General features: G+C 46.8%; 1 protein-coding gene across 7 annotated transcripts in view; it reads right to left on the reverse strand.

Annotated features, from left to right (window-relative positions):
* Positions 1 to 16,958, reverse strand: part of PRDM2 (PR/SET domain 2) — a 119,341-nt gene that overhangs the window by 26,962 nt on the left and 75,421 nt on the right. For 5 of the 7 annotated variants that reach the window (XM_027110118.1, XM_027110113.1, XM_027110116.1 and 2 more), the window contains one exon: positions 8,484 to 12,852. In XM_027110118.1, coding sequence (XP_026965919.1) covers positions 8,484 to 12,852 — 4,369 coding nt within the window. Of the gene's footprint in view, positions 1 to 3,123; positions 5,511 to 5,711; positions 5,831 to 8,483; positions 12,853 to 16,958 lie in introns of those variants that run through there. The other 2 variants (XM_027110115.1, XM_027110114.1) reach the window with 2 other exon arrangements.

Here is a 16,958-nt window from a genome sequence, read left to right on the forward strand (position 1 = left end):
AACAAATTGTAGGTCTTTTAAAAAATGTTTTCTACTTAAAATTTATATCTAGATTTCATGGTAAGACTCAGCAGTCATCCAAGCAGAACTCCGTATTATGCAGTAGGCTCCTATCTACACACTGATATGGAAATGTTCTCAGCTTAAATACGTTCTGATTCAGGACCTAAACCGATACTTTAAAATCTGCCTGTAGCTTTCTGTCATGACCGAAGTTAACACCCCACTGAGTAACTCGGGGCGCGCCTATCAAGGAATCTTCAAAACCGTCCGTTGTCTGGCTTCCTGCTGTGGATTATAAGCTGGACACGGGAAGGCACACTTAGGCACAAACTTCTTCCATTAAAGGCTTATGTTCTCTGAACCACCCACCTGAATTTCAGCTCGCTTTCTATAAGAGACAGTGGAAAAGGAATCCAGCTGGTCCAAGTGAGGCAGAAAACAGAAGCTCATACAAATCCTATCACCCCAATGGTTCGGCAAGTTTACTCTAATAAGTGTGTCCAAGCCCCTTTTAATGGCTCATGACTGAATGTAACTTTTGCAACGGCTAATAATTTAACGCAGCATCACGATGGTTTTTCCAATTCTTATTCTTCATCCAGAAAGTAAATAAAACCTACACGCACCCTCCAGGCTCTAATCCTATACTTTACAAGTAACTTCACTTTTGGCAGAAACCTAACCTTCCATTCTGCACGCAATGGACTATGTGCCAAGGTGGCAGGGCAAGCCCCGACAGACTTTGGTTTTGGCCCAACAGGTCAAGGTTCTTAAGTCACATCTGAGGATACTCCTGGCGACCAACACTTCCAGAATCAAAGCATATTATTATCATGCGCTTGATTTCTATTAAACAGCGTTTTGTTGACTAATCAGACTGGTCTACAAAGCCAGTTGAACCTGAAAGGTCTATGATGGAGGTAGAAGCATGTCCCCCAGTTAAAAGAGTGAACTAGACGTGAACGTTCCCAGGCAGCTCCACACTAATCAACAGTCCTGCTGCATCAGGAAGAAGCCTTACAGAGAAGGGATGATTCTACTTGTTCACCAATGCCGGGAAAGCCCTCACTAGAGAAGATATCAAGGCCTGTATCCTACATCGAGAGGAAATGAAGCTTTCAAAAAAGAAATTACAAAAATGATCAATAGGACAGTACAGCTTGGAGGCAGTTCAAATCCCAGCCTTCCACTCGAGAACTGTGTGACCTCTGAACAAAACTCGTTTCCCCCCGGGGTCTGTTTCCCCATCTGTAAATGATACCAGCCTCAGGGGGTTGTCATCAAGTTTGAAAAATGCTTTGCACAGTACCTCGCACACGGAAAGCACCCGAAGGCTATGTCAGGTTCCCCCCAGAGCTTAACAGATAGTTTCAACACCTCTTGGAGAGGAAGCAGCACGAGGGAGGGCAGTGGGAGAACCGAAGGGCCCGGTGTGGCCTGGGCCGGGTGGAGCAGGGGTCCAGGTGGGCCCTTGGGCGGTACCAAACAGGACTCCAGGCATCTGACGGAAGGGATCGGCCAATGAGCAGCTCCACATTTTCCCGACATCACACCCACTCGAACCTCAAGTTTTGTTCCTCTCAACTTTTTTTTTTTTTTTTTTTGATATTTTAGTCTGGTAAAGAATTTCAGTGGTAATTTGGATGTCACCCTTCTCACCAATCTGGATCTTCTTCTTTCTTTTAATCCTACAGCAGGGCGACTGTAAATGTCGAGGCACTTGAGGCGCAAATGAGAACACTCAAGTCCTTCAGCAATTAAGAGCTACACACGTTCGTTATGATTTATCCCACATAAATTCTGAAGTTCTTCCGTGTGCAATGACATTACCTGGGGTGGGTGTGGGGATACTTTAGGTGTCCAAAAAATGACAGAGATGGCAAACCGTTTTCCTTAACCATCGGCCTGGTTTTTGGACTTTATACGTGGCCTTTATATCCGAGTTACCCTTTTCCTCACCCCCCCGTACTTAAAGGATATAAGCCAATCGATTCAAAGTGAGGCCTGATATCAAATCAAAATCGACAAGAAATCAAATATCGAATGCATTGAGATATAATTTTAGAAGAGTCGCTTTAACGTTAAGTATTAAACGTCAGCAGTTATCTAGATATCTGCCCTCAAATATTAAGGTAGAAGCACCTTCTTGACCACCCGGACTTGGGAGAACTGTGACAGAGTGAGGGAGGTTTTGGATATGAAGTGTTTAAAAAAAAAAAGGCACCACGCAAATATAAGCTTCACAAAGGCTGGGATTCTGGTCCACTGATGTAACCTAATCACCTCAGTAGGTGCTCGATAAATTAATGTGATTTTGTAAAACATTTTGCTAGAAAGTACCTGTAACATCCAAATTAAAACAGCCAGCCTAGAGACACTGACAGATCTTTCAAAGTGTTAGCTGCAGGGACACAAGGCTTTAGTTACGAGCTTTCTAAATTTTTCAAAATGCTTAACTCTGTGAAGAGTAAAGCAACCAAACTGGGGCAGCTCATTCCTGTCGAGAGGGAGCTGACCACCTGCTTGGGGACTCCTCAACTGAGTATGTGGGTGCTGCCACATCCAGGCCCTGCTGTAAGAACGGGGGGGACACAACAGACCTCACCCTGCTCTTTCAGACCCGAGGAAATGTCAGCGTCCGCAGCCTGGGAAGAAGGCTTCCGGCTAGAAGGAAAACTCGGGACCACCTTGTCCACTCCCCACTTTGGGCAGACCAGGAACTAACAACCTTGAGGCAAAATACCTACCCGAGGCTAAGCCAGCGAGGCAGGGACGGAGGAGGAGCTTGTTAGAGCCCTGGAGGGACAGGTGTCCCTGGTTCCCAGAGCAGCGCCCTTTCCAGCTCACAGCGTCCGGCTCCTCCCCGGGTGCTGTGCGTGCCCAGCGCTCAGTTTCTAGAACATTTACACAGCTAACGCTGAGAGCCGCTCCGTACCTCTGCCTCTTCCTCCCATACACCTGCCCACAACCCTTCTGGGGTTTCCTAAGGTAGGAATCCGTAAGCCACAAGTGTGAACACATCTCGCTGAGGGAGGCTGACCGCACCTTCAGCTTCACCACCGTTCCGAGCAGGAAGGACACAGGCGGAGAAAAAAAATGAGGACAAGTGGTCCCACGTAGGACTTTATGAATAAACTGCTTGTTTCAGCCATTTTTAATCTTTAAAAACACAAACAAACAAACAGCAATTCCATATCAACCTAATACAAATGTTACAACAACTTTGTTCCATTCTTCAGGGGAGCCATAAATATAAAAACCTCCAGACCAGAGCGAACTGGTCACAAGCACAGAGGAAACTGACACCCCATACAGGAAATTATTTCACTCTTACCAAAGTAAGTTCTCCACGCACTTCTTAGCACCACCGTCCAACTGCATGTCTACTCTCTAGGTGGTATGGAAGCGATGTGAATTCAGAAATATTCAATCAATGCCAAACAGAAACAAGTGGGAAGAGGTCGGCCGTGGGGCTCGACAACTGCACTTTAGAGATGCAGCCTGTGAGCACCCCTCCCACACGCACCTTCATTTTCCCCCTTAACTGCTCCCAATGATGTACAAAATACAGTCCTTCCACAGCTTTTAGAAAGTTTTTTATTGGTTACAATGATATAAAATGCATCATTTGAATTCCCCCGTCAGTAAGTGCTTGCTAGCAACAGCATAAGAAAACTTTCTGTACATCTGACAAACTCAAATGATTTATTTCATGCTGGAAGGGGAAAAATAGCAAATACCACTCTTAACTTGTCTATAATTAACCTCTCTCTCTCTCTCAAGGCTACGTTGGTTAAAATCAACGGACAACCCCTTTTGTATGTCAATTTGTAAATTTTAATGTTTTCATTAGAATAGTCTTTTATATCACTCTGCAACAAGAAACAATAAAATTACTAACAGCAAACTTCAATACAAGAACACTCTCCAGATTAACAACTCAAACAAAATGTAAAATGTAAATCACATATAATACAATTGAAGCGTCCAAAACAATTTAAATAATTTTAAATATTTTATTTTTAAACTGCTACAAATGCTTTATACAATATTTCAACATAAAGTCCCCATAACAGAAATGTAACAAAATGGGAATGATAGTGAAAGGGTTAAAGTGGCACAAATTCACCAAACAAGTATTAAACTACAAATTTTAAGAGGTAGATTACTTTTAAAGTTGAGAACAACAACAACAACAAAAAAAAACAACACGAATAAAACTTAGCCATTGTCCACCAACTCCGTCATTAATTAGAGGGAAGGCATATAATAATGCGTGGAGAAATGACACTTGTATACTCAGAAATAGGCCAATCCGTTGGGCTGTTTAAATCTCTATATTAGAGACTGATGTGTAAAACCTGATAAGTGAATTCATTTACCCTTAGGTGTAGACATACATCTATACAGGCCTGTGATGTATCCTGGGCACTGATAATATTGCTACCGTCTCCGATAATACAACAGTTATAAATTAGTGCCAGATAATAATCTGAGAGGATAATGTCCATTTGGATATATAAACATGACACTGGAAGAGGCATAAAAAAGAGTCCATATCCAATCTGGTTTCCTCTCCATTATGCTGGCAATCGGCTTGTGATAAAACAACAACAACAGCAACAACAAAAAGAAACAGGCTAAGAAAGAAGCTAAATGCCTCTGTCTACAATTCATTTAAAGGAAAGGCATCAAGAGCTGGTGTGACCAAAACATTATAAAACGAGTGCATCAGAATCCGTCATCCCTGAAATCTACAACAAACTACTGATAAAACAGAGAACTTGCTTTGCAAGATTAGGTTCAACTCATTCCTTTCTCTGCTCTGTGCCAAAAGCCAGGGCCACGCTCAGGTCTGAGTTACCAGTCCTGTGATGAGGGGCCAGGTCAGCTAGCCTGTCCTATAGCGCCCTCCTCTGTGCATCTTAATCGCCTGTGAGCCCAGCACGTGTGTTGGGCGCCAGCGAAGAAGCGGATGCCTGACTCTAACCAGGGCAACAAGAAGCCCACTCACTGGCAATCGGCTGTGTGTTAGGGTTTCTGAGTCAGCTTCAACTGGTCTTGCAAGCTTGGTAGATTTCGTACGCTTTGCCGTAGTGCTTATCCTAAGTTGAGCATGCATTATCTTTATTTAGTCAATTAAGGTTTGTTTTGTTTGGGGGGCTTTTCTACAGGAAGTTCCTAGAAAATAAGAAAACTGAAGATAAACGACAACATAACACAACCTTGTATGAACTGACCACGGTAAAGAAAAGGTGGGAAGACCATGGGACGAATGTTAAGACAGCAACAGGATGACTCGGAAGGTGTGTGGGAACGTGGGTGTCCCGCGCAAAAGAGACATGCTGAGAGGGACGCAGACAGTCTCCTTGGAGTGATGTGGCGGAGATGGTATGGGAGAAATCAGCACCATTTTGGTTTTTTTAGCCCATTTCACGGTAAATGGAAAAGCTTGGTCTGGAATTTCGTTCTGCTTCTCCATCACTTATTTACGTGTCCTTAACTGGCTGCAATGGGAACACAGTATTAAACAACAACAACAAGAAAAGCTGCTGGAGAAGCAGCGCTGAAGAATGTAAAAATGCCTTGGGATTTACAAAGAGCAAAGATGGGTAAGAAGGGAGTAGAAAATGTACCTCTTTCCTTATCTTTCTGTCTTACAGTCCGTGGAAGTGAGCCCTCAGCCACCAGCTCTAAATGCAGTCCCACCGACAAGCCACAGGTGGGCTCCAACCCGACCCGCGGAAGGTGAGCCCGACACAGCGTTCGCTGGATTAAGAGCTGTAACAGGAGAATCTAGTCGGTGGTATGTCTCTGCGGCTCTGTCCTAAGAAAAGGATTTGGAGCACACGCCTTTTTCACACCCGGATTGGCACAACGGCTTGTGCTACAGGAAATGACCAAACGGCAAATTCTGCTGAGCTCTCGGTGTAGAATGGAAAACTGACGTCGTTCTCACGGCTGACTGCAAGTGTATACTTGAAAATCTGTGGAATCCTAAACTGGCATTTGAATGTAAAACGTCTGAGTGCCGAGGACTAGCCCTTAATCACAGTTATGATCAAACACACAGGGAAAGGGTGCGCTGCCAGGCCCGGGGTAAGTCCTCAAACATGCAATGGAGCAAGGACAGCGAAATCACTGAAAACCAGAGTGAAAGTGGATATTTCCAAACCTGTGCTACGAAATCACCCCTGAATAAAATTTACAAATAGAAATATACTGAAAAGGGAAGAAGACTAGTTAGAGCAACTCCTTGCCAGTGCAGTACAACAAACGTGGAAAAGGACGAAGCCTCCACTAAGAGCCCTGGGCTGACACCGATGGACCATCACATCCCCAGGCCTGCGCCTAGGATCCCGGCTTTATACCAAATTCACTACAAGGTACTAAGAACTCTCTGAAGAATCGCCCACTCTTCTGCCCAGATGATCCAAATATGATGCCCCTGAACGCTCATTCTGTAATTCCCAAAAATACTTCCCAAGTTTATGGTCACGGAAGCCTGCTGCTACCATCTACAGTCAGAATAATACCCGTGTCTTCTGAACTGTTCGTTCCTTGTTTCCTTTCAGGCCAAATTTCATTCCAGCAACAGTTAACTTTCAAACAAAGCAAAATAATTAAAACTAAGTGGAGCAAAGAATAGAGACACAATTTTATTAGGCACTTCAGTCCTTTGCAGTCTTAAGGGTTCTTCAAAAGCCCTGGATGAACTTCACTCAGAGAGTTTTCCTTTATAGTACGTTAATTTTTTCTTATCAACTTTACCCTTGAACTGTATAAATGGGATCCAGTACAAAATAAGTGATTCTTTCAGATACTATCGGAAACAAAGGAGAATACACATATACATTCTAAAGCATCAACCACCTGGGAAACGTTTTTTAGTACAGTCCATGAAAATGACGGCATGTTCTGGGTGGTTTAACCTTGAAAAGGACAGTCCAAGAATGTCCTGTTGTTCTGGAACTTCCCGAACAGACTGAGCACAAGGAGGTACACAGTGAAACTGCTACAGGCAGGAAGTCTGGACAGCTGATAAACAGGTGTTTACTTTCACCAGGACTAACTAAGCTCCAAGACGCTGTATACACGTATGTCAGTAAGGTCTACCGTAACTGGTTACTTAGTATTTTTATGAAGTAGCTTTAAAAAAAATCTGATCCTTTATTCCTACAGTCAATCATTCCAATCAACCCTTGGCTAATGATTCTCGTCTCCATCTTCAGCCATGACTTATGGCGCACCAGCACCGAGAACTCTGCCTCATCGAATGCGCAGTGATAAACAGCATCTCTGAGCCCTCGTGACCTTTCCAAACGGCAGTCACCTCCCAGTTAACTCTGATTCTATTTGCTTAAAACACCAAAGAATTCTGAGACACTGGAAGTTATAGCCAAGAGCCTAGAGTCCTGCAGCTCACTCTGAAAGGACAGGATTTTAAAATACTGTGCAGAAATTCTAGCTGATGATGAATACTTTCACCTGAGATGAACCTGTAGGCATCATTCAGGAAACCACAGGATACCAAGAGTGCACTCCACTCACGTTTGAACTAACTCCGGAAGTCTGAGAAGTCAATGGAGCAAACTTAACTCCTGCCCTATGTTTTCACCGGTCGCCAAGAACGGTTCTTAATATAGGAAGAACACAGGATAAACAGTGGGACCACCTCAGAGCTGAGCTAAGACGGGCTCTGGCATCACGCCGGGGAAACAAAGGCACTGACAAGCGGGGTGACCTGCCCTTCGTCCCCACCCGCACCTGAAAGAACCATGCTCTGGCCCTTCGGCAGGCACTCTCTCCTCCTCCCGCCCGTGGGAATCTGGCTGTTTACCACCCTATGCCTGAGAACAGGAGCAAGTGGGAGGACACATGGCATTTTTAAAAGGAATAGAGTGCTGTGTTTTGATTTATTTTAACCAAGAGGCAAGTTTTTAAAATTAAAACACAATAAAAGCAAGCATGAATGGTAAAAAGCAGTCTCAGCTGCTAGAACTGCACTTAAGTCACAGAAATATTACACCAGATTGTACTGTGGTTTTAATGAACTCCATGATCCATCTTAACATAAGAAGTAAGCTATGATCAGAAAATAATACCAGTGACACTGGGATACCACCCAAGATATAAAGGAAGTTTGAGAGAATTTCACCTTTTCATAGTAGGGTGCTCTGGGGAGCTTTTCATGGCTTCAAATCCAATTCATAACTGGCCCTATTAGAGAAACTGTACCACTTTGTGAGTCCTACGCCTGAAGTAAGAGCTGTATGTATCCATCTCTACAACAGCCAAAGCACTGACCCTCCTGCACACCGGCCTACACCTTAAGCAACAGCTATTTCCTTTAAATGCTTATGTCAAAATCGTGCAGGAAAAGGGAAGAGAAGCCATTGGGCAAGGACAGTGTTTTCTTCCAACTGTCCTCCCCCTCGCTCTGGAGCTCTGAATTCCTCCGGCCCTGGAGCCTCGCTTACCTGAAGTCCTTCAGCTCCTGCTTGCCGCTGCCGTCCTCCCTCCTGTTCTCACTCGGGTCGGCGGCAGCTGCCAGCTGCAGGCTTCGGGTGATCGGCCCCCCACTTCGTTCTCTAGATTTTACACTGAACCTGTCTGTCCGCTTCTTACTGGCCAAGGCCGACTTGCTCTGTAAGACAGCTCTGCTTTTCTGTGCCCTCACGTGCAGGCTCCGAGACGTCTTGCCCGAGAGCTGAGCTGCATGATTCCTGGCTGCAGCCTTGGGCTTCTTGCTGTCGCTGTGAGTCATTTTGGCCATTCGTATCGGGCTTAAGTTCCTTAAGGAGGAGCTTGGTTTTTTGGACTTAACCGAAGCTGCAAATTTAACATTCTGCTTGGACCTGAAGGACGAGGAGGGCGGTGGGACCTGTGCAGGGCCCGAGCTGCGAGCTCTGGTCTTGCCCAAAGGCGCCTGCATGCTTTGCATTTTGATCTCTGCATCCGCTGTCCGTCTGCGGTGGCTGCTGCCGTTGTTCCTGTCACTACTTGCAGGTGATGGGTGTCCTCCTTTCTTGGATGAATGGGAAGCTTTTCTCTTGGAAGGAGAAAGGGGTTTCTTGGGACAGCTGAAAGCGGCGTGCTTGTTCAGGCTCCCGATGTACGTGAACTCTCTGTTGCAGTACGGGCAGATGTGCGAGGACGACTCAGGAGCATTTTTTAGGTCGGCTTTCTGCTTTGCAGACTTGTTTTTCTGAAGGATGGCTTTCTGGACAAGCTGGTTTTTTTTCTTCAACGCATTTAACTTGAGCTTATTTGAGGACATTTTGCTGAGCTCAACGCTAAAGTTCAGTCTTTTGGGCTGTCCCATTCGTCTGAAGGCATTCTTCCCAGAGCTGTCCAAAACCACCACACCGTTTTTGGGCTGCACAGTCTGTTTCAGCGGGACTGGATTTTTCTTCGGGGTATACCTCTTCTTGTCGCTAGCGGAAGCACATGCCAGGATGTGTTTGTGCAGCTCAGGCATGTTGTCCACACCTTTCCCACACTTGGTGCAGCGAATGGCGGTAGTAAACGTCTGTGGGATATTGTGTGTAGTGAAATTTGTGGCCGTCACACCAATGCCTAGGGGGTTGCGGTGATGGTACTGAAATGGAGGTGGTTTAAAGCTTGGGTAATGCTGATTGAGACCCAATCGAACATCTGGATCTTTCGTCTTTATTCCAGAAGCCATTATCTTTATGGTCGTGTAAAGCTCTTCTGAGGAATCGTTCAGCTCCTCTTCTTCTTTAGACGTTTCTAAAGGATCTTCCGGCAAACTCTGCATATGCTCTACGTGGGCCTTGCTGGGATCTGTGAAGTTCTGGGGCCTCAGGGTGCCACTTTCAAACTCATGGTGTGTGCACACCGTATCGGGGTGGAGATCTCGCTGGTGCTGCTGCAGATTGCACAAAAACGCAAATTCTTTTTTACAAACCGAACACACAAAGATATTCCCAACTCCATGAAGCAAAAAGCGATGTTCTGACAAATCAGTTTTAGCCTTAAAGAGCTGCACACAAAATTCACATTTGAAGGGCCATTCCTCAGCGTGAATGGATAAATGTTTGGTTAGATCTTTAATGGAAAGGAAAGGTGATTCACAGACGTTGCAGACAAAATTTTTGTTGAATGTCTCCTGAACGATATCCCGTGCAGTGGCAGACTGGGATTCTTCCCTCGCTTTCGGACCTTCATTCTCTAATTCCTCCTGTTTAAAAGATATCATGGGCAGAGAGGCTTCCAGATTATCCCCAGAGGAAACCACAGACGATACTGCTGAGAGAGGAGGTGGCGAAGGAGAAGAGGAGGAGGACGAAGAAGAGAACGAAGGCGAAGCAGATGAGGAGGAAGACGAAGAGAGCGTCGGAGGCCCCGGTGAGGCAGCAGACGTGAGGGGCTCCACGGAAGGAATGGGAGATGGCGAGGGAGACACCGTTGGGGAAAGAATTGGAAGTGGGGACTGTGCGGTGGCGTTCGAGAGTGGAGAGGGACACGGATGAGGGGATGCCCCGGAAGAGGGGGCTGCAAGAGGTACAGTGGGAAGCAGCGGAGGGGGTGGAGTGGCAACAGTTAACACAGGAGGACAGGGCTGGGGGGAAGAGGGATTGGTTGGGGTCAAGAGAGGCGGCAGCTGCCCGGAAGAAAGGGAAGATGTCTGCAGGGCAGGTGACGAAGGAGGAGACTCGCCAGGAGGGGCAGGTAAGCTAGAGTCGGGACCAAGGTCAGGGTCCGGCTGAGGATCTAGGGGTTTACAAGGACTGGGGCTCCTGGTCACGTCTGGAGCATTTTCTACAGGTAAGTCGACGCCATTGTATTCGTTGAGAAGGACCTTCTGTAGCATGCAGGTGGTTGGCTTCTTTTTCTTTGCAGCGCTGCAGGCTGGCTGCACCGAATGGTTTTCTTTGAATTCCTTGCCTTCAGAGTCACTACTAGGCTTTCTATGCACACTGAGATCTAACACAGATTCCCACTGGACCGGAGCCTTGCCTGTACCCTCAGCCTTCTGTTTTACACCACTGGATAAATCCAGTGGCTGCTGGTTGCATACGTTGCTAAAAGTAGAACTAGCTGCCCACTCTTTAGATACTTTATATTCATCAAAGCCTGGAGGGCTCCCAGTTTCTCTCTCATCTCTCCCAGACAAACTCCATGCTGGTGAGTTGCTATGACTTTCTAATTTGGGCTTTTTGGAACTCAGAACTGCCTCAGTCCACATGGCTTTCCCATCGCCCGGCTTCCCAAAGTCTCGAAGGGCAGGACTGTGCTGTGGAGAGCTGGGGGGAGAGCTGGTCCGCCTCTTAAACCTGCTCGAGGTCACAGGGAGCATCGACGCAGGCGTGGACACACAGACAGGACCTAATTTAGGTATTTCAGTGGCTGAAATCCCTGCAGGAGGAGTCAGTTTCTCCTGCGTTTGAAGCAGTTGTTTGAGCTTCGATGACAAATACACATTTTTCTCTTTGTGGAACGGAACGGCCTCTGTGGTTGATATGCTGAGAGGCAGGCTCAAGGAACACGAAGGTGCTACGGCATCAGACTCAGTCTCGGCTTTAATTCTGGGCAACACAGGAGGACTGGCAGTCCTCCGTTTCTTGGACTCACTGTTCGTGCTGCTGGAAGGCTCTTTCGGAAGATCATCTGTTATAGGGACCTGTGTGGTCTTTATATTTTGAGTTATTTCCACTGTAACCGGAGTGAGCAGACAGTTGATACCATACAAGTCTGCCGAACTGGATTCCATCTCAATAACATCACAGTTACTGGTGCTGCAGCTGGTCTGAATTTTACCATCAATGTAGTAATTTAAATTTTCCGAGATATTGCTAGAAATATCCATGATGTACACGTCGTCTGCCTCCCCTTCCTCCTCTGGCTCTGTGCTGGGTACGTAGACACTCTGGGCGGGCGGGGCCTGCTCTGCCGGGGGCTGCTGCTCTTCGAGGAGACCCCCTTTTCGCCGCACACCTTTAGGAATCAGGTGACGCTCGTGGACCCTGCGCTGATGCCGCCTCATGTTGGTGTGAGTTCCAAAAACCTTTTTACAGTATTGGCACGGATGAAGCTCCTTAACTTCTCCGTTCTCTTCTACAACAGAAGAATTTACCGTGTCTTGGGAAGCCTTCTCTGAATTCAAGGTCAGAGAGTCTTGCCCAAGACTGGGAGGCTGTGCGTCATCCTTCGGAGGAGCGCCGTCCCCGGGCGCCCTGCCATCGGCTGGGGCCTCCGGTGGCCGGAGCGTCAGGCTGGGCTTCCGCTTCAGCCCCGCCTCGTGGCGCCGCTCGTGCCGCCGCCTGTTGATCTGCGTGCCGAACGCCTTCCCGCAGTACTTGCACTTGAAGGCGTGGTTTACCGTGGATATGTGGATGTGCATGTGCCGCTCCAGCCCCTGTTTGGTCGTGAACTTCCTCTCGCAGTGCTGACACGGGAACAGAAACGTTTCAAACACGTCACCATTGGCCTCTTCTTTAGCTTTGGGAATTCTGACGGCAGGTGCTACCTCCGGAGAGTCTTCAAGAGTGCCCAGCGGAACAGTCCGTGCCTCTTCTAACAGATCCTCTGGGCTCTCGTCACACCGCATCTCCAGCTCTCCTGCGGCGCTCCCGCCTGGCACGCCAGCTGCCGCCGCCTCCTCCTCGTCCAGCTCCCCCTCCTCCCCCTCCTCCTCCTCTTCCTCCTCCGCGTCGTTCGCATCGCTACGCGCCGCGTCCAGCTCTGCGGCCGGTCCCACCTGGGGGTCCTGGGCAGGGGGCGGGAGGGCGGGCTCCAGAGGCACATCCTGACTCACCACCTCCTGAAGGGCAGCCGTCTGCTCGGCGGCGGACGCGGAAGGCTTCTCGTCTTCGTCTCTGGGGCCTGGAAAGCACAGGGAGGCAGAAGCATGGAAGTCAGGGCACACACCAGCCACTTGTGATCAGTTTCCATTATTCACGTTATTTCTCTTATCCCCTAAATGTGTAAGGGAGGTCGTAACAACACACAGCTCTGCTTTCTCGGTTATAAAGCTGTAATGCATAAAATTCCATTTCACTCATTCAACAAATGTTTACAGAGCACCTGCTCTGTACCAGGCAGCTCCGTGGGCAGTGAGGATACAATGTGAACAATAAATGCCTGAAGGAGCTTAGGTTCTTTTGTGTTTCATCGCATACATATAAACAACATTTTTGTTTACAGAAACTGTAGTGCTTAAAACTGTGTCGGAGGGCTTCCCTGGTGGCGCAGTGGTTGAGAGTCCGCCTGCCGATGCAGGGGACGCGGGTTCGTGCCCCAGTCCGGGAAGATCCCACATGCCGTAGAGTGGCTGGGCCCGTGAGCCATGGCTGCTGAGCCTGCGCGTCCGGAGCCTGTGCTCCTCAACGGGAGAGGCCACAACAGTGAGAGGCCCGCGCACCACAAAAAAAAAAAAAAAAAAAAAACTGTGTTGGAGTAGTTGATACTGAAATTCAAGATACTATGGTCATGAATTCCAATTTTTCATGATTCCGAATGGAAACCAGAAAATTACTAACCATATTACCAGGTTAGATTCTCAGTGGTCTGTCTTGAATGCAATGATTCTCTCTCCCTCCTCCTGACTAAAACTATATATTGAGAGCTAAAACATTTCCCAAAATCATGCAATCATCATTTTTCATGTAAAAGGAACTTCAGAGCTCACTTCTTCCAAGGCTGATTAAATTATGGAGGACTCAGGAGTACCTCAGAGAAGGAAAAAGAAATCTGAAGTCACTTCTGAGTCTCTGTGCCCAGGAGGAATCCAGCCCAGCCCAACCTGAGGTTAATGGTGCACACGTGGACTCGCTAGCAAGGTGACAGGCGAGCAGACACCTAAAGAAAATGAGTCATGCAAATATCTGGGGGACGGAAGCCCTCTGGACAGAGGAAACAGTAAATGCATAAGCTCTGAGTCAAGAGCATGTTAGATGTAGTCAAGGAACGGCCAAGAAGTCGTAGAGGCCGTAGGGCGAGTGGGGGCGGTCCATACGGGGGGGAGAAAGGAGAGCAGGAGATGAGATCAGCTCATGCAGAGACTTGTAGGCTGTTGGCCTTTACTCTGAGTAAAACAGGGAGCTATCGGAAAGTTCTAACAGAGAAATATATGATCGACTGAAATACAAGAGAATCACTCCAGGTGCTACGAGGAAGACAGAAAACTGTAGGTGGACAAGGGTGGAGGCAACCCTACTATATGCTCCAGGAGAAGAGATGAGAGTGGCTTGGGGAGGTGGTAGGAAGTCGTCAGACTCTGGATTATTTTGGAGATGAAGCTGACAAGATGTGCTTGTTGACTGACTACGGTGGGTGGTGGTGGAGGAGGAAGGGTCAAGGAGGATTCCACAGCAACTGCCATTACCCTGCTCACTAAACTGTATTAGATGGAGAGAAAAGCAAGTCTGGTCTGTGTGCGTTTGTGTGTGTTGGGGGGAAACTAGAGTTTACTCTGGATGTACTGAAGTTTGAGGTACCTTACTTACAAATATCCAAGTAAAGATATTAAGTAGTTATATATGACTCACGGTCCAAAAGAGGCTAAGACTAGAAATGGCTAAGTCCTCAGACTAGAAATGGCACTTGGAGCACGGGTCTGGACGAGGTCACTTGGAGAGCGAATGCAGACAGAAGAGGGGGGATGGCTGTGTCCCCCAGATGACTCCAGTACCCAGGGTTCAGAGGAATGGCCAGGGAGGTATCTGGAGAGCCAAGAGAGTGGCGGCCCTTAAACTAAGGAGGGAGTGATCAGCTGTGTCCAGAACTGCTAATGGGCTGGGTAAGATGGGAGTGAGAATTGAACATTCCATTTGCTACGGTGGAGCTGTGGTGATGGTGACAACAACAGTTTTGGCGGAGTAGTGGGGGCAGAGGCCTCAAGGAGTTCAGAAGAGAACAGAAGGAAGGAGAGACAGGGAGACTATAAGCAACTCTCTCAAGTTTAGCTGTAAAGGAAAGCAGAAAAATGGGGGTAGCAGCTAGAAGGAAACACAGGGACAGCAAGGGCCTCTGAGACAGGGGCTGGCACAGAGCGTTTAACGCTGATGGGGATGGCCCACGATGCCGCTTTCTCTACAGGACCACCTAACTCTCTGCTGAACTATACCCCTTTTACTGCAGATACCTCAAGAGTTAAGAATGGGTCTGTAGAAGAAGCAGAGCTACTCTGACTTCTCCTGGTTCTATTAACTGGCTCTCCCCCTATTCACTGGACAAGTATTTACTACACATCAGTACTAGGTGAATAAAGCCACCAAGATCCTTATCCTTACAGAGCTCCACTTTAACAGGAGCGAGGCAAGCAGGCAACATTACTACAATGAATTAATGGTCAAGCTTATGGAAGTACATGGTTAACAAGGTACAGGACAGAAGCACACGGGAGGAAGATCCAGCGGCTTGGTTAACTGATCAGGGGAGGCTTCTTAGAGAAAGTACTAAGCAGGCAGAACCTGAAGGACAAGGATAGAAGAGGAAAATCAAGCAGGAGCAATCAAAACATGCAGCACACTGTAAATCAGTGTGGACTTAGCTGGAGGCAACAGGGAGCCATTAAGATATTTTAAAGCAGAAGAGTGCCATTTGGGAGATTTGGCTGCAGTGTGTATCAAGGGGTTGGGGAGAGGCAGAAAATCAATACTGATGCAGTGGCATCAGAAGGGAGAGGTTGGCTACCTACACTGAGAGATGGAAACGGGAAGAAGCAGAAGAGGCAGAAAAAAAAGCGGTCAGATCATGGAGATACGCTACCAGAGTCCTGTAAACAAACTTGGTGACTGCCTGGATACCGGGGACAAGGAAGGGTTTTAAAAGCCAACCTTTTCACACTCTGCACATGCAAGGTATTAATGCAAGCTCAGTGATTCCGTCCTAGTCCTCCTGCTGTTTCCTAGGAATATCAGTCTTCCTTTTTCCCCATCTACCGCTACCATCCACTAGCAATTAAGGTTTCTGCCTCTAAACGGACACCAGCCTTCTTTCCTCCAGACGTATTTCTTAAATTGCATGAGGTTTCCTCAAACTGGGAAACCAGTCATTTGATGGTAGTAATGTATTTCAAATTAGGAGCTAACTCCCTTTCCAAATACATTTTCAACAAAGACCCAGCACACTGCTAAAAAAAATCAAAATAAGACAACAGAAATGAAAATAACATCTCTAAGGCTCAAAAATTTCTTTATACAGTTCATTTTTAGCCAAAATCCATGGCTTCTTTTAATGGAAGTATTTTTTCTATGATTGGTAAACAATCCCAGATTTAAAACTGCCCAAAGTAATATGAACCAAAATGTGCACGGCTCTATGAACCAAAGCGTGGCCACACTCGAGGTCTGGTGAGTTTTAAACATAAACAGTGGTTTGGGAAACACAAGGAAGAGTCTGAACTGTTTGCTCAGTAATAGAGACTACTTTCTGAGGACCAAACAGAACGTGCAGGAGAAGCTGACAACCACAAGGTACGGAACCAATCAAATACTGACCAGCTGCACCACAAGCAGGCAAAATATTAAGTATCTTTTTTTCACAGGACCTGATGTTATATCAGGAAAAAATAACTGTCCTGAATTACTGAATGGGAGAGGGGACTGTTGGCTTGTTAATTCTGCCACTAATAGTAGTAAGGTTCTTTAGTATTTTTGTTATTGTTCAAACAAACGTCTTAGCAAACCTGCTGTTAGCAGGCAGAACGTTTTTTTTATAGGGCTCTGGGAAATAAATTTGTCTATTCTTGCTTCGTAAGATGCCACAGAAAATTACAATCCTTTACGAATGTCATCCCCACAAACAGTGCTAATAAAATGATTATAAAAGGCATTCACAGTATTTTGCTGGGGTTCTTTTTTTTCTGCAAATGTTTTTTGAAAGAGTCACAGCCTGTATTTTGAAAGCTGCCTGTTTGGGTCACTACGAACTCTTGAGCAAGCCCGGTCTGTTGCATGAATTTGCCACATAACAAATTAAGACACACA

Source organism: Aethalodelphis obliquidens, unplaced genomic scaffold (genome assembly GCF_003676395.1).
Source record: "Aethalodelphis obliquidens isolate GAN/ISIS:26980383/991018 unplaced genomic scaffold, ASM367639v1 scaffold9, whole genome shotgun sequence".
NCBI classification, from domain to species: domain Eukaryota; kingdom Metazoa; phylum Chordata; class Mammalia; order Artiodactyla; family Delphinidae; genus Aethalodelphis; species Aethalodelphis obliquidens.